Source organism: Heptranchias perlo, chromosome 21 (genome assembly GCF_035084215.1).
Source record: "Heptranchias perlo isolate sHepPer1 chromosome 21, sHepPer1.hap1, whole genome shotgun sequence".
Classification (NCBI taxonomy): Eukaryota; Metazoa; Chordata; class Chondrichthyes; order Hexanchiformes; family Hexanchidae; genus Heptranchias; species Heptranchias perlo.
This window is the reverse complement of record NC_090345.1, coordinates 37,132,264-37,158,237: the sequence shown is the minus strand read 5'-3', so window position 1 is coordinate 37,158,237 and position 25,974 is coordinate 37,132,264. Positions and strand designations below refer to the sequence as shown.

The window sequence follows — 25,974 nt, the reverse complement described above, 5'->3', positions numbered from 1 at the left end:
GTTTCATTATATTGCTATTCAGGATGCCTTCCAATTCTTTATCCACAACAGATGCTAGCTAGCTTACTGATCTGCAGTTTCCTGGGTTGTCCCAAACCCCCTTTGTAAAAGTAAGTGTTATATTAGCTACTTTCTTTATTACCTTACGATATTACTGATTTGACTATCCGCTACTTTAAGTACCCATGAAAATCTTCGGTGATATCACTTGTCATGGTGATGGCACTACAAATTCTTGATGCTCCAAGCATGTTAAAAGTAAATAATTTGGTGTCGTAAATGCATTGAGAAACACAACGCTATCGCCAATCCTATCACTGCGGACTCCTCCAAATTTGGTTTTTATCAAAATTATAATAACATTAATTTGTACCTGGAATTTTGAGACATAATGCTATTGTAATTTCATAAATTACAACATCACTTTGATAAAGTGTCTTGCATGGTGCTAATACTCCTAGAAATTTCATGTTCTTATTTTTTAGTTTTACAAACACAGAGGTAGTATTAAAATCATCAAAGGAAGGCCAAAGTGGATGGGAATTGAAACAACAAACTGGATTAACCAGTGATCACAGTGAGCTTAGTTGTAAAACTACAACTTGATATTATATTCTCAGTTACTCATTGATTTTCCCAGTTATTGAAGTGGCAGTATAATTTTATGATATCCCAATTACCAGGGTGATATGTATTTATATGCTATTCTTGTGATAACATAATTGATTTCCATCCTCAGTTACAAAGGTAATGATGCAATTGAACAACAGTCCAGTTGCTAAGGTGATGATATAATTATATGATTGAACAGTTATGTTTTTTTTATCATTCTTGGGATGTGTGCGTCGCTGGCAAGGCCAGCATTTATTGCCCATCCCTAATTTCCCTTGAGTAGGTGGTGGGCCTTCTTCTTGAACCTCTGCAGCCCATGTGATAAAGGTGCTCCCACAATGCTGTTAGGTAAAGAGTTCCAGGATTTTGATCCAGCGACAATGAAGGAATGGCGAAATATGTCCAAGTTAGGCTGATGTATGATTTGGAGGGGAACTTGGAGTTGATGGAGTTTCCTTGCACCTGCTGCCCTTGTCCTTCAAGGTGATGGAGGTCGCGGGTTTTGGAAGTGCTGCTGAAGAAGCCTTGGCAAGTTTCTGCAAGATAGAAGGTAGATAGTACACACTGTAGCCGCAGTAGGCCGGTAGTGGAGGGAGTTGATGTTTAGGCTAGTGGTAAGGTGTCTATCAAGTGGACTGCTTTGTCCTGGATAGTGTCAAGCTTCTTGAGTGTTGATGCATCTGTACCCATCCAGGCAAATGGACAGTATTCCATTACGCTCCTTATTTCTGCCATGTAGTAGTGAAGAGGCTTTGAGGAGTTAGGAGGTGGGCCACTTGCTGCAGAATACCCAGCCTCTGACCTGTTCTAGTAGCCACTGCATGTATGTGGCTAGTCCAGTTGAGTTTCTGGTCAATGGTGACCCCCAGGATGTTGATGATGGGGGACTCGACGATGGTAATGCCATTGAATGTCAAGGGGAGGTGATTAGACTCTCTCTTGTTGGAGATGGTCATTGCCTGGCACTTGTGTGGCATGAATGAAACTTGCCACGTATCAGCCCAAGCCTGGATGTTGTCCAGGTCTTGCTCCATGCAGGCATGGGCTGCTTCATTATCTGATGAATTGTGAATGGAGTTGAACACTGTGAAATCATCAGCGCACAGCCCCACTTCTACCTTATGAAGGGAAGGTAATTGATGAAGCAGATGAAGATGGTTGGGCCTAGGATGCTGCCCTGAGCCTGAGAGGATTGTCCTCCAGCAACCACAACCATCTTCCTTTGTGCCAGGTATGAACCCAGCCACTGGAGAGTTTTCCCACTCTCTCAACTCACCTCTAGAATTCAGCTCTTGTTGGGACAAAAGCTGTAATGAGATCTGGAGCTGAGTAGTCCTGGTGGAGTGGTGAGCGGATTATTAACGAGTAAGTGTCGCTTGATAGCACCGTCGACAACCCCTTCCATCACTTTGCTGATGATTGGGAGTAGGCTAATGGGCGGTAATTGGCCGCATTGGATTTATCCTGCTTTTTGTGGACAGGACATACCTGGGCAATTTTTCACATTGTCGGGTAGATGTCAGTGTTGTAGCTGTACTGGAACAGGTTATCTAGGGGTACAGCTAATTCTGGAGCACAAGTTTGCAGCGCTACAGCTGAGATTTTGTCAGGGACCGTCGCCTTTGTTGTGTCCTGTGCACTCGGTCATTTCTTGATGTCATGTGGCGTGAAATCAAATTGGCTGAAGATTGGCATCTGTGATGGTGGGGACCTCAGCAAGAGGCCAAGAAGGATCATCTATTAGTAATTTCTGGCTGAAGATGGTTGCAAATCTTCAGCCGTGTCTTTTGCAGTCACATTACTATGGTCACGATAATTTTATGACATTCCCACATATTCTCAAAGTTATAATCTGGTCATTTTATTCCCCATTACAAAGACGATGACATAATTAAATTATAGCCAGATTACCATGGTAATGAAGTAATTATATGAATTCTAGGCCACCATGGACATGATGTAATTACCTGAATTCCCGATTGTAAGTTACTATGGGGATGATGTAATTATATGAGTTCTTGATTACCATGGTGATGATGCAATTGTATGAATTCCAGGTCATCACGGTGATGATGTCATTACCTGAATTCCCGATTGCTACGGTGATGATGTCATGTTTTTGCAGGTTGCTAAGGCGATGATGTCATATGTTTTGCAGGTTGCTAAGGCGATGATGTCATATGTTTTGCAGGTTGCTAAGGCGATGACGTCACGCCGGGCCTGGCCGTTGCCATGCTGATGATGTCACGAAGGCTCTCTCTTTGAATTTGTTGAGTGGTTTCACACCCCAGACAAGTAGAGCCGGGCCCTCAGGTACAGTACGGTTACCGCCACTTTACCCACTGGCACCGGCCCGGACTTTCATCTTCGGCTCCTGCTCATCTGTCAGTTTCCCAGTTCACCCACGTTGAGTCCCGCCGTGGCAGCTGCGCTCTCCACCTACCCACCCCCCTCCCTCCCTCCCTCCCTCCTCGAACAAGACAAGCGGGGCCACCACCAGCGGCGCTTTCGGGGCCTCGCCGCTAACTTTGTGACAGGACGTAGCGGAACCGGCTTTTTTTTTTAAGTGGGGGAGGAGGGGAGAGGGGAGTTATAAGAAGGGGGCAGAGGTCAGCGGGAGCGGGAGGTGCCAGCAGAGCAGTGCGGCCGAGCGCCGGTGCCGCCGCCGCGGGGGGGGCGAGGTTAGTGTGGGGGTTGGGGGGGGGAGAGAGCGAGCGGATTCAAAGCGAGCGCCCTAGTTTCCGTCCAATCAGCGCGGCCTGGCTGTGGAATGCCCGGGCGATGCGTAAACAAGCGCAGAACTAACTCCTCCGCCCTCGGAGTATTTCCGTGTTTTCACTACTGCTTATTACAGTGTATCAAGTGCTCACTGCCATTCACCCACAAGACAAACTTGGCCCCTTCTTCTCTCTTCCCTTCCCCAACCCCCCCCCCCCCCCTCTCTATTTTTGTTGTTGAGCCATCAACCGGCCGTGATTCACACCACAACCAAAAAAAAAAATTTTTTTTTACTCTGCCCTCTTGTAATCACTATGGCCTCTTGAGAAAAAAAATAAGGTAAGAAACGCATTCGCCAATAAACTCAGGAGAGAAAAAAAAAAGGGGGAAGATGTGGTCTGCCTCACTGAGCCGTGCCGGGTCCTCTCTCCAGCACCGTAAAGTTTGTGTAGGATGCGATCATGTGTCAGGATCAAGTTGCCAAGGCAGACGCCGAGCGACCTTGCCGTTAGTGGTAGTGCAGCAGCCTTGAAGTTAAGGTGCCCGGCAGCTCGGAAATAAATAATGCGCCACAAAACTGTGTTGGAAACTTCTAGGGCTTTTTATATATATATATATATATATAGAGAGAGAGAGATCTGGCAGGGTTGAGACGCGGCTCCCCCCCCCCCCCACTACCCCTCTCTCTCTCTCTCTTCCTCCCTCCCCACCCCATCGGATCGGATCCGATTGTAAGAAGCGACTTTCACAGTTTAATTGCGGCTCCGGCTCCGAGTCCGAGCGGACCTGTTTTTTCCCCCCCTCTCTCTCTCTCTCTCTAGCAGGCTGACGCAAATAGTGACGCTGGTGGCTTCCTGATGAGAGACAGACACGACACACAAGGCGCCCGGTACCGCTCCGTGGTACAGTAAAAGCGGGCTTTCGCTTTCTCCTTGCCTCTAGCCAGCAGCTACATCATGCTGCGTAGTTGGTTTTTTTTAACAAAAAAAATTCCCAGGGAGGGAGGGATTGTTTCAAGCAATCGGTCCATCTCCAGTGCGAGGTACAAGTGGCGAGATGAGTTTATGTTTGTGAATAAACTGTACTCTAGTCACCCCAGGGATAGGATTCAGTGCGTAGTATGTCAGCTGATGAGGGACAGCATTGCCTGGACTGTATAGTGAAATTGGAACAGCTTCTTCAGTAAGTGCAGTGTGCTCCACACTAGGTCCACGCACACACCTGCGCGCACACTACTGCACACAGCGAGTCAAACTGACAGGGCTCCACGTGTTCGGCTTTCACAGTGTACCCATCAATTTGCTGCTCGGCAAAGAAGGCAAGAGCGCCTCTTTGAACATTGAGGATACCCGATTGGTGGCCAGCAATGCGATACGGCCTACTTTTATACAAGGCTGCATCTTACACCCTTCGCTGCGTGACGATGCACAAGTAGCATTCATGTGAGGGATTCATGTGCGGTGTCTGGAAGTTGTGGGGCAGTACAGGGTAAACGGCATTTTGTGATGACATATTATAGTGGATTTCGCCAGTCTATATACAGGAATTTAAAGTTTCAAAACGCCGTGTCATTGGTGAAATTCTAAAAAATCAACCCATTAGAATTGTGACAAAAATTCAGACATAGTTGAAGCATTTACTCCCAAACTCCTAGTATTTTTAAGCTATATGTCACATTTACACATTTTATGTTAGTAAGTAAAGCGTATTTGTTGTCTAAAATAACCACATTTAATTTAAAGGGGAAATGTCATGTGGTAAATTATTAAACCAAAGAATGGTTACATTTGCAATAATTTACTTTTGTGATGTACCAACTTTTTGACTTTGTGCAAAATCCCTAAAAGTGAAATATGTTAGCTGCATTGGAACAGTTTGTGCTGCTGCCTTGCAGGCTGGCGATGCCCAAAATGACTGATTTGGTGGCTTTACAGCATGATGTTCTGGCTTTACCATGAGTTAAGTCTGGCTGAAAATTCTCAAATGAGGTGACAATCCTGTTACCTGGTATTTTGACTATTATTTCATTTCACATTGTTTGATAGTCCATTTATGGAAGGTGCTTTATTCCTTCAAATGTTTTTTTTTCTTGAAAGTGAATTGTAAAGTAAAATTATGATTTGTGATTTATTCCAAAATAAGCACCATTTACTAAAATGTTCAAGAGCACTTTGTTACATAAAATTGGAGCATTCTTTTGTTTGGACATTATTTCTGTTGGCTGGCAATAGCTGTATAAATACACCAGCATTTTTTAAAAATTAGCAATAATGAGCTAAAATAATGTATGCATGTAGTGGGTTTATGATTTAGATTTGTTGTGTGGCCAAAATAGAGACTGGTATGGTAACACCCCTAAATGCACATTTTACAGTTAATTATTGTTATTAGATCAGTAGCCTGGAAGTAATCATGTAATGAGATATATAATATATAAAATATTTAATTGCATCAGGAACAAGTAAATTCCAAACAAACATTCTGAATGAGTAAATTGGTAGTTTTACAGCACTGCGATAGCCAATCACTGCATTGTTTTTCAACTATGATTTAACATACAGTTAATGCTTTTCTCTTGTAATGCTGTAGGTTTGGGACACTTTGTACATCACAGAGGAAGAGAAAAGCATAACCTTGATCCTTGACTAAAGGACAATGTGCTCCTGGAGAAGTTGATTTGCTTCAAATTTGTTCCAACAAATTTCTCAGACAGATGCCTGGAGAAGTGCAGCTGTGCCGTGCAGCACAGCAGGTCCTTTAAGCATAGAGCCACCTGTCAACTCTGGCCAGATTTTCCTGTTCTTTTACTGTTACCTTGTCCAACTATGGCTACACAAAGGAAATACCTAGTGAGAGAATTTAACGCCTTCATCACTTGTTACATCTGCAAGGGCTATCTTATCAAGCCAACTACAGTGACTGAGTGTCTACACACTTGTAAGTAATGCTGCAAGAATTGTGGTGTATGTTTCTGAATAATAGTCCGGGAGTATTGGATCAGACTTGTTTACAATTCACCGCCAATTCTTGCATATAACAAAATATGAAAATACCATATCGAAAGCTATGCTTACTAGAATATTATGACAGTAAACACTTAGAAAATACTTAAACACAGTTGGTGGCAGTAAATGGAGACAGTTTCTTGTAGCAACAGCTGATTCTCAATGTACTTAAAACTGCGTTGCTGCTTTCTGTTAATAGGAATGATCCTTAGAATGGGATGATTCCATTTCCATCATGGCTTCCTAGTTAATGGGTTGCAACTGTATGTCACTAATTAATTTTGTTACCAGAAAAACCAAGCACACTATTGGTAGTTGGTGGCTGATAGTATTTCAGGAGCATTGGTTATCACCCCTCATCAAGCCCCTATTCTAAGAACTCCCTTGCTCTCTGCCACTTTTGCATGTAATCCAATATCTTCACCTGGGTGTGCATATTGGGCATCAATCTGGATCTGAGCCCCCTTATCACTCTTTTTCCACCATCTCCCACCCCTATTGTACACTCTCTCCCCTAGCATCTGCCTCCCATGCCCTTTCACACGTTCCCTTCCCTCCCCCCTGTATTTCCATCAACATTCTCTACTTGGGCCTCACTCCATTCAACATTAAATCCCAGCTGACCGTATCGCCTGCTGATGTCCTAGACTTAAGTTCCCCCCAGATGACCTGCTTCTTATCCCTTGGTATCCTTTGCAACACCTGTTTCACCTGATGCTGGCTCTTTCAGAACAGCAATCTCAGGTGCCTCATCCTGTTCTTGGTGACCATGCTGCTCATTTTGCACCTTGGAGATTAACCTCTCTAACATTCTTCTCATTCCTATTGCCTCTTCACTCTCCCCCTCTCTGATCCTGTACATGGATCATTATCCACTGCACTGCTCCATAGATCTCCAGAGAACTCAGTCCCCTGTGAACAATGCAATTGTCATCCACCAACTTGTTGAGGAGCAATCTATTGATATCTTGGCCCTGACAGAAACCTCATGCTCATGGGCAGTGACTCATTTCCCCGCTCACGGAAGCTATTCTGTCCTGTTACACTTTCCAACCGTGTCTTGCCCAAACTGCTGTGCATTGGCTGTCATCTCCAAGTCCCATCTTGCCCTCTCCCTCTATACCTCTGTCACCTTTTCCTCCTTTGAGCACCTCACACTTTTCCATCCCTGCTGCATCTCAGCCAAAGTCTGCATCGACTACAGCCCTTTCAAGCTCAGTGATCTCCCTGATCCTCTGTAGTGAGTGACAACTCATTCTTGGTGATTTCAACCCACACTTAAATTCCTCTTGTCCCCTCTACTCTGATTTCTCTAGACTCTTGTCCTCGCTCAACCTCGCCCACATCTATGGCCACCCCTTTGACCTTGCCATCTCTGTGGTCTTGATCACTGATGAACCTGTCTCTGAGCACCTCCTTGCCTCCCTTACCACCTTCTCACCTCACCTACTTCAAACCTCACTGGCCTGACCCTCTGCCTTTGGAGAAAACTGTCCTCTAGCTCCCTCACCAACTCGCATTTAAACTCCCCATTCCATTTACTCTGGTCCTCCACCTGTCATGACTCCACTGTCACTGCTGACTTGCTCAACATCTCTTTCACCTGCCGTCTGTGCCATCGCCCTCACTAGGTCCCTCACTATTTACCACCTCTGCTATTTCCCTAGTGCAGTTCCAATTTTTGCACCTTAAAGTGTTAGGACCACAGACTTGAGCCCACCTGGTACAGGACTGATCTTGTCATCCACTTGACTGGATTCGGCCTGACCACATCAAGCATTACAGTGCCTCCCATTCGAAGGATAATACATTTTCCTACTACTGGATCTTCCAGGAGGGTAAGGAAAATCCATGCCTCCCTTTTTGCATGACAAAGTGCCTCCTCAAACCTCCTTCCCTGCTCATACCACCCTCACTTCGAACATCAAGTGCAAAAAGCCCACTGATTTTTTTTTTCATGTCCAAGATTTAGATCACCTATGTAGCTGCCACCGCTCCTCCCCACATGCCCCCACCCGATCACTCTTTAGGCTTTCACTCACCCTCACCCTGAACACTTGTCACTGCCATCTCCAAGCTCACCTCTTTGAGATCCATCTCTTGCTTCTTCTATCCCTTTCCTAACCAATTCTTGATGTTTTTTTTAATTCGTTCATGGGATGTGGGCGTCACTGGCAAAGCCGGCATTTATTGCCCATCCCTAATTGCCCTTGAGAAGGTGATGGTGAGCCGCCTTCTTAAACCGCTGCAGTCCGTGGGGTGACGGTTCTCCCACAGTGCTATTAGGAAGGGAGTTCCAGGATTTTGACCCAGCGACGAAGGAACGGCGATATATTTCCAAGTCGGGATGGTGTGTGACTTGGAGGGGAACGTGCAGGTGGTGGTGTTCCCATGTGCCTACTGCTCTTGTCCTTCTAGGTGGTAGAGGTGGCGGGTTTGAGAGGAGCTGTGGAAGAAGCCTTGGCGAGTTGCTGCAGTGCAACCTGTGGATGGTACACACTGCAGCCACTGTGTGTCGGTGGTGAAGGGAGTGAATGTTTAGGGTGGTGGATGGGGTGCCAATCAAGCGGGCTTCTTTGTCCTGGATGGTGTTGAGCTTCTTGAGTGTTGTTGGAGCTGCACTCATCCAAGCAAGTGGAGAGTATTCCATCACACTTCTGACATGTGCCTTGTAGATGATGGAAAGGCTTTGGGGAGTCAGGAGGTGAGTCACTCGCCACAGAATACCCAGCCTCTGACCTGCTCTCGTAGCCACAGTATTTATATGGCTGGTCCAGTTCAGTTTGTGGTCAATGGTGACCCCCAGGATGTTGATGGTGGGGGATTCGGCGATGGTAATGCCGTTGAATGTCAAGGGGAGGTGGTTAGACTCTCTCTTGTTGGAGATGGTCATTGCCTGGCACTTATCTGGTGCGAATGTTACTTGCCACTTATGAGCCCAAGCCTGGATGTTGTCCAGGTCTTGCTGCATGTGGGCTCGGACTGCTTCATTATTTGAGGGGTTGCGAATGGAACTGAACACTGTGCAATCATCGGCGAACATCCCCATTTCTGACCTTATGATGGAGGGAAGATCATTGATGAAGCAGCTGAAGATGGTTGGGCCTAGGACACTGCCCTGAGGAACTCCTGCAGCAATGTCCTGGGGCTGAGATGATTGGCCTCCAACAACCACTACCATCTTCCTTTGTGCTAGGTATGACTCCAGCCACTGGAGAGTTTTCCCCCTGATTCCCATTGACTTCAGTTTTACTCGGGCTTCTTGGTGCCACACTTGTTCAAATGCTGCCTTAATTTCAAGGGCAGTCACACTCACCTCACCTCTGGAATTCAGCTCTTTTGTCCATGTTTGGAACAAGGTTGTAATGAGGTCTGGAGCCAAGTGGTCCTGGTGGAACCTAAACTGAGCATCGGTGAGCAGGTTATTGGTGAGTAAGTGTCACTTGATAGCACTGTCAACGATACCTTCCATCACTTTGCTGATGATTAAGAGTAGACTGATGGGGCGGTAATTGGCCGGATTGGATTTGTCCTTTTTGTGGACAGGACTTACCTGGGCAATTTTCCACATTGTCGGGTAGATGCCAGTGTTGTAGCTGTACTGGAACAGCTTGGCTAGAGGCGCAGCTTGTTCTGGAGTACAAGACTTCAGCACTGCAGCTGGGATGTTGTCGGGGCCCCTAGCCTTTGCTGTATCCAATGCACTCACCCGTTTCTTGATATCACGTGGAGTGAATCGAATTGGCTGAAGACTGGCTTCTGTGATGGTGGGGATATCAGGAGGAGGCCGAGATGGATCATCCACTCGGCACTTCTGGCTGAAGTTGGTTGCAAACGCTTCAGCCTTGTCTTTTGCACTCACGTGCTGTATTCCGCCATTATTGAGGATGGGGATGTTTGCAGAGCCTGCTCCTCCCGTTAGTTGTTTAATTGTCCACCACCATTCACGACTGGATGTGGCAGGACTGCAGAGGTTTGATCTGATCCGTTGGTTGTGGAATCGCTTAGCTCTGTCTATAGCATGTTGCTTCCGCTGTTTAGCATGCATGTAATCCTGAGTTGTTGCTTCACCAGGTTTGCACCTCATTTTTCGGTACGCCTGCTGCTGCTCCTTGCATGCTCTTCTACACTCCTCATTGTACCAGGGTTGATCCCCTGGCTTGTTGGTAATGTTAGAGTGAGGAATATGCCGAGCCATGAGGTTACAGATTGTGCTGGAATACAATTCTGCTGCTGCTGATGGCCCACAGCACCTCATGGATGCCCAGTTTTGAGCTGCTAAATCTGTTCTGAGTCTATCCCATTTAGCACAGTGGTAGTGCCACACAACACGTTGGATGGTGTCCTTAGTGTGAAGACGGGACTTCGTCTCCACGAGGACTGTGCGGTGGTCACTTCTACCAATACTGTCATGGACAGATGCATTTGCGACAGGTAGATTGGTGAGGACGAGGTCAAGTAAGTTTTTCCCTCGTGTTGGTTTGCTCACCACCTGCCGCAGGCCCAATCTGTCAGCTATGTTCTTCAGGACTCGGCCAGCTCGGTCAGTAGTGGTGCTTCCGAGCCACTCTTGGTGATGGACATTGAAGTCCCCCACCCAGAGTACATTTTGTGCCCTTGCTACCCTCAGTGCTTCCTCCAAGTGGTGCTCAACATGGAGGAGGACTGATTCATCAGCTGAGGGAGGACGGTCGGTGGTAATCAGCAGGAGATTTCCTTGCCCATGTTTGACCTGATGCCATGAGACTTCATGTAGTCCAGAGTCAATGTTGAGGACTCCCAGGGCCACTCCCTCCTGACTGTATATCACTGTACCGCCACCTCTGGTGGGTCTGTCCTGCCGGTGGGACAGGACATACCCAGGGATGGTGATGGAAGAGTCTGGGACGTTGACTGAAAGATATGATTCTGTGAGTATGGCTATATCAGGCTGTTGCTTGACTAGTCTGTGGGACAGCTCTCCTAATTTTGGCACAAGTCCCTAGATGTTAGTGAGGAGGACTTTGCAGGGTCATCTGGGCTTGGTTTGCCGTTTTCGTGTCTGGTGCCTGGTGGTCCAATGCCGGGTGGTCTGTCCGGTTTTATTCTTATTATGACTTTTCGTAGCGAGATTTTACAACTGAGTGGCTTGCTAGGTTATTTCAGAGGGCAGTTAGTCAACCACATTGCTGTGGGTTTGGAGTCACATATAGGCCAGACCGGGTAAGGATGGCAGGATTCCTTCCCTAAAGGGCATTAGTGAACCAGATGGGTTTTTACGACAATCATGGTAGTTTCATGGCCACCATTACTGATACTAGTATTTTAATTCCAGATTTTTTATTTAATTAACTGAATTTAAATTCCCCAGCTGTTGTGGCAGGATTTGAACTCATGACTCTGGATTATTAGTCCAGGCCTCTGGATTACTAGTCCAGTAACATAACCACTATGCTACCATACCCACAGCTACCTTTTGTAGCCTCCATACTTGCCAACATTGTTAACAGCTCCCTCTACTCAGACATTGAACCTCTCCCTTTCAAAACTATTGTCACCACCTACCTCCTCAAAAAGCCCACTTTTGACCCACTTTGTCCTCTTCAAGTGTTACCCCTCTTAACTTACCTTTCCTCTCCAAGGTCCTTGAATGCGCTGTCACCTTCCACCTTCCACCTCCCACCTCCATGTCCCTTTCTCCCACATCAAAATCCTACTAGTTCAGTTTCTGCCCTGTTAACAGCACGGAGATTACCCTGGTCAAAGTCATCATTGGTATCCTTTCTTATCTTTTGTGACTGCAACTGCAGTATGTTCTCCCTTCCTATCCTGCTTGACCTGCCTACAGTGTTCAACATGGCTGGTTGTGGCATTCTTCTTCCTCTGCCTCTCTTTTTTGTGGTTCCACTGTTACCAATTTCAACAGAGCTAATGCATTGCCAGTAATGGAGTATTCTCATGCTCCCACATTGTTATCTCTGGAGTTTCCCAAAGATCAACTTTGGCCCCTGCCTTCATTTGCATGTCCTTTTAGTGTCAGGTCAGCTTCTGTATATGTGGTGATGACATGTGCTTCTTCGCTTTCCTTATCCCCTCTGTGTTCTCAGACTGCCTGTCATAAGATAGCCAGAATTTCCTTCAGCTGAACATTGAGAGAACCAAAGCCATTGTCCTTGGCCCCCACCAGAAACTCTGCTCACTTGCTACTGACACCAACCCCGTCCCTAGCTGAACCAGTTTGTGCCCAAACTCAGGGTCTTGTTTGACACAAAGCTGAGCTTCAAACTGCATATGCTATAAGCTGTCTAAATTCCACCTTCATAAGATTGCCCATGTCTGCACCTACCTCACTGCCACTGAAATCTGCATCAAAGCTTTTGTTGCCTCCAGACTAGATGATTCCTGCTGGCTTTCCAAACTCCACCCTCAATAAACTCATAAGTTGTTCAGATTTCTACCACTCACATTGTGTCCTGTACTGTCCTGATCACCCAATGTCCCTGTCCTCGCTGACCTACACTGGCTCCCTGTCACTAGTATATTGAGTATAAAATCCTCATCCTTATCTACAAATTCCATCATGGCCTCATCGCCCTTACTTCTGCAACCTTCTCCAGCCATGTATTCCCTTCAGTTTGCTCTGACATTGGCAATCTGTGCATCCCCTCCTTGCCTCCGTTCCACCATTAATGGCAGGCCCTTCACGTATTGGCCATAATCTTTCGACTTCCTTCCCTAAACCCCTCTCCTTCTCTACTTCTCCCTGTGCCTTTTAAAAGCCTGCATAAATCCCAATTCTTTGACTAAGCCTTCAGTCACCTCTCTTTCATTCCCTCACTAAGACTCTGCACCTGTACCATTCTTCCTCTGAAGTATTAAAGGTGCTATATAAATGCAAGTTGTTGTGGGAAAATATGTGGCTAGTGACAGCTTTGATGTCATTGCAATCCCACTGCCTCATTTGATGCTCCCATGAGATATAAAAGGGTTGAATGTGCAGCAGAGTAAGTGTCCATTGTTCCTCAACCAGGAGCAAAAGCTCTCCTTTCCATGTCGGAGGGGGTCCTGAGTTACGTTACCCTTTCCTCATTTAAAAAAAAAATCCCTTTTACAAATAGCTTTTAAATTTACTATTTTTTTATTTAGTTGTTGACCTCACTTTTTAAAGTAAGTTTGGAATTTAAGTGGAATTTTATTATGGATTGACGGATGCATCACATGGTCACTGCCCAGGATAATACTGACTAAACCATCAGAATTCTTTGCGTCTGTGATTGGACACTTAGTGGCACTGGCATACATGCTACCTTGGTTTAAAAAAAGTGGTTTAAAAAGTTGTTGACCTAGACTGCCCCTTTAGGGTGACTGCTCAAACAACATGGAAATGATCTAAATAAGCACATTAACTGGTCAATTTCTGTTGCTATTAGACATTTCTACAGATTGCCAGCTGCTTATCCCCTCTCTTTGGAGAGAGACTAGGTTATCTTAAAGTCAGAAAAGAACATCAGAAAATGAGTGGTTTCTTTTTTTTTAAGATTGCTGATTTGGGATTTTTTTTGTCTTTTTTTTGGTCTCATCTGAAGTTTGACAGATAAAGTGTAACAAATTCTCACACACACACACACACACACACACACACACACACACACACACACACACCTCCCCTGTTATTGCTCATGGGAAGCAAGAGGACATGGTCATGAAATAACTGCATGTATTGACATGGTGAGGAAATAACAGTCTACTGATAGAGGCAGTCTATATTGTGCATATGGATTTTCAACAAATTGTTTGATAAGGTGCTTTGTTGATTTAAAAAAAAAATTAAGGCACATTAAAGAGAATCCAGCATGGCCAAAGTTCAGAAAACAGGTAATGGTTAGGGATGTTTTTCATACTGGAACGATGTAAGCAGTGCAATCCTCCAGGAGACTGATCTTGGGTATAGGGGGCTCAATATCAAAATAGGTTGAAACAAAAATAGGGCTCTGTAGTTAAAGGAAGAGCAATGTAAGTGACTTCAGGAGGATGTAGACAGGTCAGTAAATTGGGCAGATGCATGTCATAAAATTTAATGTAGAGAAATCTGAGCTGATATGTTTTGGGAAGAAAAATAAGGAGGATATATATATATGAAATGGCAACATTTTAAAAGCAGCAAAAGAGCAGTGAGACTTAAGAGTTTAAGTTACGTAAATCTTTAAAAGTGGGAGGATAAGTTAACGTATTTTTAAAAAAAACATATTGGATCCTAGGTTTGATAAATAGGGGCACAGACTAAGGACCTGGAGAGTGTGGAGTTCAGCCTCAGTGAGAATGATTAGGATATATGTACTGAAATTTTATTTATTTGACTCTATATTGAGTTTAATTTTCTTTTATGTACTTAATTTTAGTTGTTCAATACTAGGAGCTGTTTAAACTTGTTTATTTTCTGCCTTAACTCAGGGCTGGTTAATTCATTGCTTACATAAGTGTTGTAATTAGCTATTCTTGGGCAGTTTTTTCCTGTGGTAGTTCAGCTGTTCTATAAGTTAAGACAGTATAGATTTGAGCTGAATAGCATGAGATTGAAGTTGAGTTATGAAAGGACATGAGGGTGTGGAGATTAGCCTCAATGGGAGGTCAGCCTTACGGGGATTTCAGCCTTGAGGTGCACTTGGACAGGGGTTTTTCACTATAGTTAATACTTGCTTGGTAAGTGGAATGGCAAGTAAGTGGAATTTGATTCTTGCAAAAGTTTGGTGCTCGTGAGAATTCAGACTAACGCTAACTACATTTTATGTTGGTCGGCTCGACACAGGGACGGCAATGAAGAGAGCTCTCCCGATATGACATGTGTGGAGTGTGATATGTGGGCCTTCATGGATCCTCAGTGTATCCAGGAACAGCATACTTGCACTATGATTTAGGAAATTGAGTCTCCCGAGCAGGGGATCACTGTGCTCAAGAAGCAAATGACCACGACTCCCCTACTGCAGCGTCAAAAACGATGAGGGCTTTCAAAAGTCATGGTCTATGTTGGAACCAATGACATAAATAGAAGTATGTTTAAGGTATTGCAGAGGGAGTTTAAGGAGCTAGGCACTACATTGAAAAACCTCAAGAATCTTCGGATTGCTTCTTGCGCTACATACTGGACAGGTTAAGGAGAGGAAGGTATGGCTGCAGGGCTGGTGCAGGAAGGAAGGGTTCACATGTTTGGGGCATTTGAGTGCCCTTTGGAATAAGTGAAGGCTATACTAAAGAGCTGACCTTCATCGGAACCAAAATGGCACCAGTATCCTTGCAGAGGGGGTAAATTGAGCAGGGGGGAAGGATTTAAATTAATATGACAGCGGAGTGGGGAAAGTCTCGGTTTGTGGCTAGAGAAGGAGAGCAGGATTAATAAAGCTGTTTGAATAGAAGCAAAAGTCTTAGCTGAAAGAAATAGGGACAGACTATTATCAAAGGTAAAAGAGAAAGAAAGGTTTGTTAATAGATAGCGAGAGATAAAAACACTGTTGTAGAAGAGGAAAGGGATATCAAAAAACTGAATTGGAAAATAAGGCAAAAGAAAGAGTTAGGATTGATTGGTATGTATGTGAGTACAAAGCAACCAGTTAAAAGAATTAATAATTACGGAGGAATGTGATGGCCATAATGGAGATGTAGCTTAGGATTGGACAGGACTGGGAACTTAATATTCATGGTTATAATAGTTTCAAGACAGTTAGGAAGGGGAAAAAAAGAAGGATGGGTGGCAGTGTTTGTCACAGTGGTAGAACATATAAGGATGTCCTAGGCAACTAAAACAGAATCCACATGGATCGAGCTAAGAAATAAGAAAGGAAATTCTTGGTGTGCTTTACAGGCCACGAAACAGTGCAGATGAAATAGTGGCAGAGATATTTGTAAGAACAATAGGGAAATAATATTGGGTGATTTTTACTATTTGAAGACAGATTAGAATAAAAGTGGAAAATGTGGGCAGAGTGGGAAATGTGGTAGCATGGATTGAAAGTTGGTTGACAGATATAAACTAAGGTTTCAGGTAAATGGGTGTTGCTGGGATTGGAGAAGGTTTGAGAATGGTGTACTTTTGTTCTTGGTAAGTAAAAATGATTTGGACTTGGACATAGGTTCCACAATCTCAATTTGCTGACAGCACAAGTAGGAGGAGATTTGGTAAACAGTGAGGGAGACTGTAAAAGATTTCAGGAAGGTATAGACAGATTAGCAGGATGGGCAGACAGATGGCAGATGCAAATTAACAAGGCTAAGTGTGAGATTGTACACTTTGAGAGAAACACTCAATGGAAAGATGCTGCAGGGAATAGATAAACAGAAACCTAGGGGTTCAAATACATAGTTCCCTTAAAGTGTGAGTGCAGGTAGATAAAGCCAGAAAGAGGCCAACAACATTTTGGGTTTTATAAATAGGGGCATAGAGTGCATAAGTAAAGAAGTAATAATGGTTTGATCCCTACTACCAAGGCTAATGGTGGGTTTTCCTTATTGGTTCTGCCCCAAGCCCCACCTGACACGAACAGTAGATGGTTCGCTGTACAGATGGGAAGTCTATTTGGAAAACATAAGTTCAGGGCAGGGGTACTGTGAAAGAGTCTGTATAATACACCAACTAGCTTGAATTTTGAATAGTAAGTGTCCCATTTAAGGTGTTATGCATGGCAAGAGACCGTGCCTTTAGACAGAACACAATGATTATCTGGTACAGAATAAACCAGATGGGACCCACTCTGAATTTTTCTATCAGGCCATAATACTGCTTGCCTATTCGTGCCTAAACCAGAGGCTTTTAGCGTAACATCTCACCAGATTGATACTACAATGACCAATGCCCTCAGTTGCTTGTCAGTTCATACTGAGGTGATTCAGAAATCTGACGGTTGATTTGTCTGTGACACTGGACAATGATCAGCTCCCTTCTGCACAAGAACTATGCATGAATCAGCATGGAAGATGGATAGTCTCTTGGAGGGAAACAATGTTTCTGTGTGTGTTTCCTCTGTTTCTGCAATATCTTTGATAGCTTCAGAACAGAAGGAGCAAAGGTGATTCCATATTAATGTGGTGTTGAACAGTGCTTACCCCTCTCACTTCCCCACAGGACAGACCTCCCTCAACTGTCAGGTTTGATTCTACAACTGCATCCAGCAGGTTTGCAATTGAGAGGGAATGCTTGTTAGACCAAGGCTTACCACCATTTGTAGTGAATGTTCTACTTCTATTATATAAAACATCCATGAGTAGAGCCTATAAGGTGAATTGAAAATTTTTAAAAAATAGTTTTGCTCTTTTTTTAAAAAAAAAGTATAGACTCCTCTCCTTTGGTTTATCTTCAATTCTTGAGTGCCGTCAACTTTTTCTTACCCAGCAGTTGAAGCCCAGCTCCATTTGCTTTCAGCTGGCAGCAATTTGTTTTCCATAACCCTTCTGGTTTATTAGAAAAACATCTGCTTGTGTTTTGTTTCATGAAGGCAATCTGGAAGGATTACATCCCACTAGACCGGCTCTTGTCCCAAATTGGGATTTAAACCTAGTCATCCAAAACTGATATAGCCTCCTTGTGATTGGACTGAGATCCATCTTGTTTCACATTATAAAATGTGAACGATAATGGAGTAAATTACATAAGTTATTTTTCCTGGTGCAGAGCCTCGCTTCATGGGAGGACAGATGGCACAATCGTGCATGGAAGTTAGTGTGCTAGATTTGTGGCCCAATTTTCCAATTATGAATGGTCTGTCAGCATGGTGTTTTTCTGCTTATTGGAGAGATCAGAAGTATACTCCGGGCAATCTGTACTATACCAGTGGTAAAAGGGTAACTTGTCAGCCCTGAGGCATGCTACATCCCATTCACTACATGCATAAGATTAAGTAGGCCCAGGCCTGGTTATGGAAGTTGCCTTTTCTCATGAGCACCGGTAAGGAATGTTGAGAGTGCCTGAATTTCTAACTCCTTTTGAACCTCTTAGCACCTGTGAATTTATATTCTGGTGGAAGACTGATCTCTTAATGGCTCTGATTTCACTTTGCTACATTGGTTAACTTACAGGCATTTATTGTCAATCAGCCTTATTGAATTTAGTATTCTAATTGAGCAGTTCTTCGGATGCACTTGGGTTTCCTGTCAAAAGATTGTTTCCTATTTCCATCTGAACCTGGAAATCTTGATTCCTTGTTTTCATCCACCACCTCACAAATCCTAGAAGGAATGATATTTCCTCTATAGCAATAAAATTCTATATAGAGGGAACAAAATCCCTCCTTCAATTTTGACAGCTGTTTGTTTGTTGCCTATGCTCCAACCTTGTAATCAAAACAATATTGAAATGGTTGGTGAAACACCTGTTCCACTATTACCACCTCGGGCAGGAATGCTAATAGCTCTGTCAAATGCCAGTCAACTTGTTTCGGGGCGGTTTGGGCACCCGTAAAACAAATCACTGCATGTAATACTGCATCTGTAAAGCTTCTATGTGGTGTAATCCATGTACCATCAAAAACATTTTGTTTGAACTTGGCTGACTTTGATGACTCTGCTTTTGACAGAAATCTATGTTGGTGGCTAGGGTCTATGCCCCTCTGCAATAGCCTCTCCCATCCAATTCCTAGAAATATTACTGGTTAGTCTTTAGCAATGTGTGGAGGATGCAGTATTAAGAGAAAGGTTACTTGCATTATAGAGCCATCTTCATTCCATCCTCCATGCACTCTGTTTCCCCCCTGGGTATCCACTCAGGTCTTTAGTGGAGTTCATGCATGTGCTTTCAATTTTTTATTTTGGGTAGAACAAATTGCCTCTCTAATATTCTTTTATAAAGTGGAATGTGGGGTATGGCATGAAAATGTCAAAACATGATGATTTCAAAATCATCAGCTGGGGCTGTCACCCACCATGTGTTTTCCAAAATGTTGATCTGGACCTGGCTCAACTACAATGAAATGTGAAGGTTACACCTTCAAAGAATGAAGAAGACCCAATGAAATAGAACATTTTTCTTCCCCTGCTGTATGGGGAGTGGGGGGTGGGGGGTTGCATGGGTGTAGAAGTGGTTGAGGGGTGCATGTTTTCAGTGGGAGGATTTGGAAAGATCTCCCAGAAGTATGTTTTTTCAGTTGGTTCCTGAAAAATAAATAGTATCTTTCCTATCTATTGCAGGTAGATCAGTAAAATCGTTTGCCTCACATATGGCACTTGCATTAAAAATAAATTTCTGCATATAATATGAGGAACTCTTTATACTGTCAATCTGTTTAGGGTGTGGATTTTTATGGCGAAAGTTTATAAAACTTGAGAAAAGATTAAACAAATTTGTATCTTTCCCATATATCTTTGTATTACCAAAAGGTGCTGCTTAAATAAATGCTGAAATTTAATATTTTATTCTGATCCTCCCACCCCCAAACTTGAATGAGATATTCCTGTACGTTGCTGTTTACATTTTAAGAGTATAAGCGTAAATAAATTAAATACAGTTGGCGTAACCATTTTGCACACATTACAAAATACAAAGATCTGCTTTGAGTTGTTACTGGTGGTGTCCCACCTCACTCACGTTTTTTTTCCTTCAGCTGTACCTATGCTAGGCTCTCTTTCTATACTTGCTGACTAATTGTGGGAATTAGTGTGTATATATAGTGTATAGGTTTTTGTCAAAATTATTTAAGAAAAAGTTGTAGAATTCATGTTTTATTTGAAGAATTCATATTTTATTTGTTCTGGCATTTAATACAGCTGCACAAATAAATATACAGATTCCATTCTGCCTCTGGAACTGTAAATAAACACATGACTGCTTTAATAAATTTTTAATTTTTATTTTCAAGCGGCAAAATTCAGCCAGCAATTTGGGCATCTTTTGGAAAGTAGGTGAGAGGTGATGGGGCTTGCAACCAAATTCATCACAACTGGGCAGTCAATCATAAACACTACTAGGAATTACCCCAGAAAAACATTATTTTCCTGAGATATAAGTCACAATGATTTTTTGCAATAAAAGCCTGAGAATGAATAATTGGCTTTTGTTGTCATCAGGTTAATATACAAATGTAGTTACCTTACACAGCTTCTGGGATTTTTCACTCAACAGCACATAATTAGAAATTTACTCACCCATAGCAGCTGTATAATCAATGTAAGCAATGGGACAATGTGTCTCTCTGTCTGTTTTTCTCAGCTTGACCTGCTTCCCAATGTTTTTTTTAAAAAAAAATTAATATCTCTTTTTTAAAAATTTAGTTGAAAATCTACTCAAAATCATTGTCCAGTTTGTATTCAAATCATTGTCATAAAAACACGTTGAAATACTGTTATACACAGAGACACAATTTCTCTGAACTGAGAAAAATAATTAGAATGTTTATAATTCAAACTTATAAGTTACAATAGGTGGGTAATTGGTAATCTCATTTGATGTTTCTGTTCCACTCATCAGATCTGCGTGTGTGCACACCCTCTTGTGTTTTTTAAAACACACTCCATACTTGAGTAAAGCTTTTGAAAATTTTTCTTTTAATTTTTCCAGTTGGGCTGAATGAATGCTACTGATGCATCCTTGGAGATTGCGCACATAGCACACCCTCAGACTACAGGGTCTACCTTCAGCTAACAATATCACAGCCCTGGGCAAGAACTCGGGGGTAAAAATCAATTTTGGCAGGGGACGAAAAACGGCCAGTAATGGATCGGCTAACCGTTATACATCCAGACCAATTTTTCTTTCTGAAAGTCGATGGAAAGGAAAATTTGGTGGGGTGTATAATGGGCGGTCGATCCGCTACCACCAATTTTGCACCCCCACCCAAGTTGAATTTTACGCTCAAAGTCAATGCCTATGCTTCTGTGAGAGGCTAAAACCTTCAAGTAAAACATTAATGACCACTGAAAGACACAGACAATTTTATAGTTAAATTTAATCATGTGATTATAAATTTTTTATTTTTTTAATACCACAAAACTTATTTTGGACACTAGAAATTTCAATTACTGAGAAATAAAGTGGTGGTTGAAATGTTTTCAAACAGTTTTTTTAATTGGTTCACCCTCTTCTGCTTTTATTGGTGTATTCTGCTGATTGGTCATTCAGGATTGGTTGTTTTCATGAGTCTTCAATAGTTTTTTTTAACGGTAGCTTTCTAGTCACTTTTCTCACTTCTGATTCAGGGTAGTAAGTTCCCTACCAGTTCAGTTCTGATTTATGGCTGCTTCACTTTCAGTCAGTCAACAAAAGTGTGACAGTAAAAGTGTTAAACTCAAAAGCATGATATTACAGGAATTAAGTTACATAACAGGAATTGCATGCATATGCAAAACTTTTAATATATAAAAGATTTTGCTATCAAATCTGCAGTGGTGCTGCTCACTGTAAATTAGAGGATAAGTTATTTAAAGATCAGAAACATTATATTGTGTAAAGTATAGGTGTTCCTTTAAGCTTGAAGCATTTAATTGCTGTTAAGTAAATACTGGATTCATACAGAGGTTGATTAAGAGGCTGTGAACACCCTGGCTATGGTACTTTGTGTTCCTGGAGAGTTCCTTTGAGGATTTGAGGAGTGATTCAACAATTTTGTATATTTTTCTATTAAATATAAACCAGTCTCCTTGATGCTACCTACTAAATTTATATCTCGTCTTTCTGAAATTGAAGGATAAACAGGAAGATGGGTAGGAAGGTATACCAAGTTACAGATAGGTACCAAGCATAGGTAGCAGCAGCGGGGCGTAGGAAGGTAGTAGGTTCAGATAGCAGTGGGTGGGAGGGTGTTTGGGGGGGGGGTGCGGGGGTGGTTGGCTGTGGGATTGTTAGAATCTGACTTCAATTTCCAGTCACTGTAGAGAGAGTTTTCCTCCTGAAAAATTCTAGGTAAAATCTCTAAAGACTGCAATAATAGGCTTCCTAATGGGTTACTATTATACATGATTTACCTCTTGGAGGAAGAAGAAGAGGAGGAGGAGCAGCAAAAGGCTGCACTGGAAGCCTGTCTAATCAGGCAACGCCAAAGAAGAGCTGGAGGTTACCAGCAAAACGAAGCTAACGGGATATATAACCTAGATTTTTCACTGACTTGTGTCTTAAGAGGCTGTGATTCAGCCCAGAAGGTCTGAACGATCTTTGATCAGCAAGAATTCCAGACCAACTCGAGGGCAAGGACCAAGCTCACAGTTTCGGAGATGATTGCAACAGCGCTGATCATTTTTCTTGACAGGCTTGTTCCAGGGAGCCACTGGTGACTTCTGCCCTGTAAGTCAATTTGTTGTGCATACTTTCTTCAGGCAAGTCACTAATTCCCTGTTTGCCAGGGCTGACCAAGATATCAAATTGACACTGGTGCCAAGCAAATGAATGAACGTGCTATGAACTTCTATAGAGGTTGCAGGATTTCCCAGAGGTCTTCGGACAGTCAACTGTATTTGTTGGCTATATTGTGCCCCGACTGTCAACCCTCAGCATTACGTCAACGCAAACGGATTTTTCTCCCTGAACGTATAATTACTATGCGATTACAGGCACAGAGATATGCTCATGAAGTTTTCATTCTCTAGCAGTCCAGCACCGCTGCTCTTTTTCAAAATCAAGGGCAAGTGACAGGATGATACCTCCCATGGCTCATGACTCCACTGCATCAAACCACCACTGCTCCAATAATCTACACACTAGAACCAGAATTCGATTAGAACAAGTTATAGGGATCCTAAAAAGTCACACCAAGTGCCTGGATAGGTCAGGGGGTGCCCCCCAATATGCTGCGAGCACCATCTCATGAATTGTCAACAACTGGTGTATCCTCCAGTTTCACGCTGCAGAAAAGGCACAGAGTTAGTCATCTCAGCAGTGGAGGGTGAGGTAGAGGCTGATAGGTCCCAGAGTGCAGCGGGTGTACAGGCAAAATCAGCAAGAGAACTGTGAAGGAATCTTCTTTGGGACTCCTTCACTGAAATATCATCTAGTTCTTCTCAGCAGTTTTTATGGTAGTTTTCTAGCCGCTTTCTTGCTTTTGATTTATAAGTTGCCTATCTCCTCAGTTCTGATTTATCACTGTTTTACACATTCTGTCAACATAGTGTGATGCTGAAGTGTGACACACAGGAAGTGTGCACAGAAATACCAATTTAATAATATAAATAAAATAATGTATCGATAGATGTGTATCAATATAAAAACTGTAGGAAGCATAGGAACGGGAGTAGGCCATTCAGCCCCTCGTGCCTGCTCCGCCATTTGATAAGATCATGGCTGATCTGTGATCTAACTCCATATCCCTTAATAACTTTGGTTGCCAAAAAGCTATCCATCTCAGATTTAAATTTAGCAATTGTTCCCCCTACTCCTAGATTCCCCAACCATTGGAAATAGTTTCTCTCTATCCACCCTATCTGTTCCCCCTAATATCTTATAAACTTCGATCAGATCACCCCTTAACCTTCGAAACTCCAGAGAATACAACCCCAATTTGTGTAATCTCTCCTCGTAACTTAACCCTTGAAGTCCGGGTATCATTCTAGTAAGCCTACGCTGCACTCCCTCCAAGGCCAATATGTCCTTCCGAAGGTGCGGTGCCCAGAACTGCTCACAGTACTCCAGGTGCGGTCTAACCAGGGTTTTGTATAGCTGCAGCATAACTTCTGCCCCCTTGTACTCTAGTCCTCGAGATATAAAGGCCAGCATTCCATTAGCCTTATTGATTATTTTCTGCACCTGTTCATGACACTTCAATGATCTATGTACCTGAACCCCTAAGTCCCTTTGGACATCCACAGTTTTTAACTTTTTACCATTTAGAAAGTACCCTGTTCTATCCTTTTTTGATCCAAAGTGGATGACCTCACATTTGCCTACATTGAATTCTATTTGCCACAGTTTTGCCCATTCACCTAATCTATCAATATCGCTTTGTAATTTTATGTTTTCATTTACACTACTTACAATGCCACCAATCTTTGTGTCTCATCGGCAAACTTAGATATGAGACTTTCTATGCCTTCAACTAAGTCGATAATAAATATTGTGAATAATTGAGGCCCCAAGACAGATCCTTGCGGGACTCCACTCGTCACATCCTGCCAATGTGAGTACCTACCCATTATCCCTACTCTCTGTCACCTTTCGCTCAGCCAACTTCCTAACCAAGTCCGTACTTTTCCCTCAATTCCATGGGCTTCTATCTTAGCTAACAGTCTCTTATGTGGTACCTTATCAAATGCCTTCTGGAAGTCCATATAAATAACATCCATTGACATTCCCCTGTCCACTACTTTAGTCACCTCTTCAAAAAAATTCAGTCAGGTTTGTTCGGCACGACCTACCTTTCACAAATTCATGCTGGCTCTCCCTGATTAACTGAAAATTCTCGAGGTGTTCAGTCACCATATCCTTAATTATAGACTCCAGCATTTTCCCCACAACAGATGTTAGGCTAACTGGTCTATAATTCCCTGGTTTCCCTCTCTCTCCTTTCTTAAAAAGCGGAGTGAGGTGCAATTTTCCAATCTAGTGGGACAGTTCCTGAATCTGGAGAACTTTGAAAGATTATAGTTAGGGTATCTGCAATGTGCTCACCTACTTCCTTTAAAACCCCTGGGACGGTAACCATCTGGTCCTGGGGATTTGTCACTCTTTAGTGCTATTATTTTCTTCATTACTGTTGCTTTACTTATGTTAATTTTATTGAGTCCCTGTCACCGATTCAATATTAGTTTTCTTGGGATTTCCGGCATGCTATCCTCTTTTTCTTCTGTAAATACTGATGCAAAATAATTGTTCAACATGTCCGCCATTTCCCCATTGTCAATGACAATATCCCCACTTTCAGTTTTTAAGGGGCCAACACTGCTCCTGACCAGCCTCTTTTCCCTAATATAACTATAAAAGATCTTCATATTGGTTTTGATATCCCTTGCAAGTTTCTTTTCATACTCTCTTTTTGTAGCTCTTACTATCTGTTTTGTGACCCTTGTTGATCTTTGTATCTTTCCCATTCGCCAGGATCTGTGCCATGTTTTGCCTTTTTATATGCCCTTTCCTTATGTCTTATACTGTCCCTTACCTCTTTAGTTGTCCATGGCTGTTTTTTTTTGGCAAGTAGAGTTCTTGCCCCTCAGGGGTATAAACCGGTTCTGTATCTCGTTAAATGTTTCTTTAAACATTTCCCACTGATCATCAGTCGTTTTACCCATTAACAGATTTGCCCAGTTTACTGTGGACAGTCTCTGTCTCATCCCATTGAAGTCGGCCTTACCCAAGTCTAGAATCTTAGCAGCTGATTCACTTTTTTCCCTTTCAAACACTACATTGAACTCGATCATGTTATGATCGCTATTGGATAGATGTTCGTGCACAGTTAAGCTGTTAATTAAATCTGGTTCATTACTCATTACTAAATCTAGTATGGCTTGCCCCCTTGTTGCCTCTAGGACATATTGCTGTAGAAAACTATCCCGGACACACTCAAGAAATTCACTACCTTTCTGACAGTTGCTTGTCTGCTTTTCCCAATCTATGTGAAGGTTAAAGTTCCCCATATGCCTTTGTTACACGCTTGTCTAATCTCTGCATTTGCACAGTCTAGCACTTCAGAGCTGTTACCAGGGGTCCTATACACAACTCCCACTATAGTCTTAGTTCCCTTTCCTATTTCTCAATTCAACC

At 42.9% G+C, this 25,974-nt stretch overlaps 1 protein-coding gene and 1 long non-coding RNA gene across 6 annotated transcripts in view; one reads left to right on the top strand and one right to left on the bottom strand.

The window, feature by feature from the left end:
* Nucleotides 1-309: 309 nt before the first annotated feature.
* LOC137340333 (uncharacterized) lies at nucleotides 310-3,041 on the bottom strand. The gene is made up of 2 exons (XR_010966780.1): nucleotides 2,695-3,041; nucleotides 310-1,148 (listed from the first exon to the last, which is right to left on the bottom strand). It is a non-coding gene; the product is annotated as an uncharacterized lncRNA (long non-coding RNA).
* Nucleotides 3,042-3,318: 277 nt separating this feature from the next.
* Nucleotides 3,319-25,974, top strand: part of pcgf5b (polycomb group ring finger 5b) — a 128,549-nt gene continuing 105,893 nt past the window's right edge. For 3 of the 5 annotated variants that reach the window (XM_068002485.1, XM_068002480.1, XM_068002484.1), the window contains exons 1-2: nucleotides 3,319-3,669; nucleotides 5,920-6,267. In XM_068002485.1, coding sequence (XP_067858586.1) covers nucleotides 6,156-6,267 — 112 coding nt within the window. In that variant the 5' untranslated portion in view covers nucleotides 3,319-3,669; nucleotides 5,920-6,155. Of the gene's footprint in view, nucleotides 3,670-4,109; nucleotides 4,373-4,405; nucleotides 4,513-5,919; nucleotides 6,268-25,974 lie in introns of those variants that run through there. The other 2 variants (XM_068002483.1, XM_068002482.1) reach the window with 2 other exon arrangements.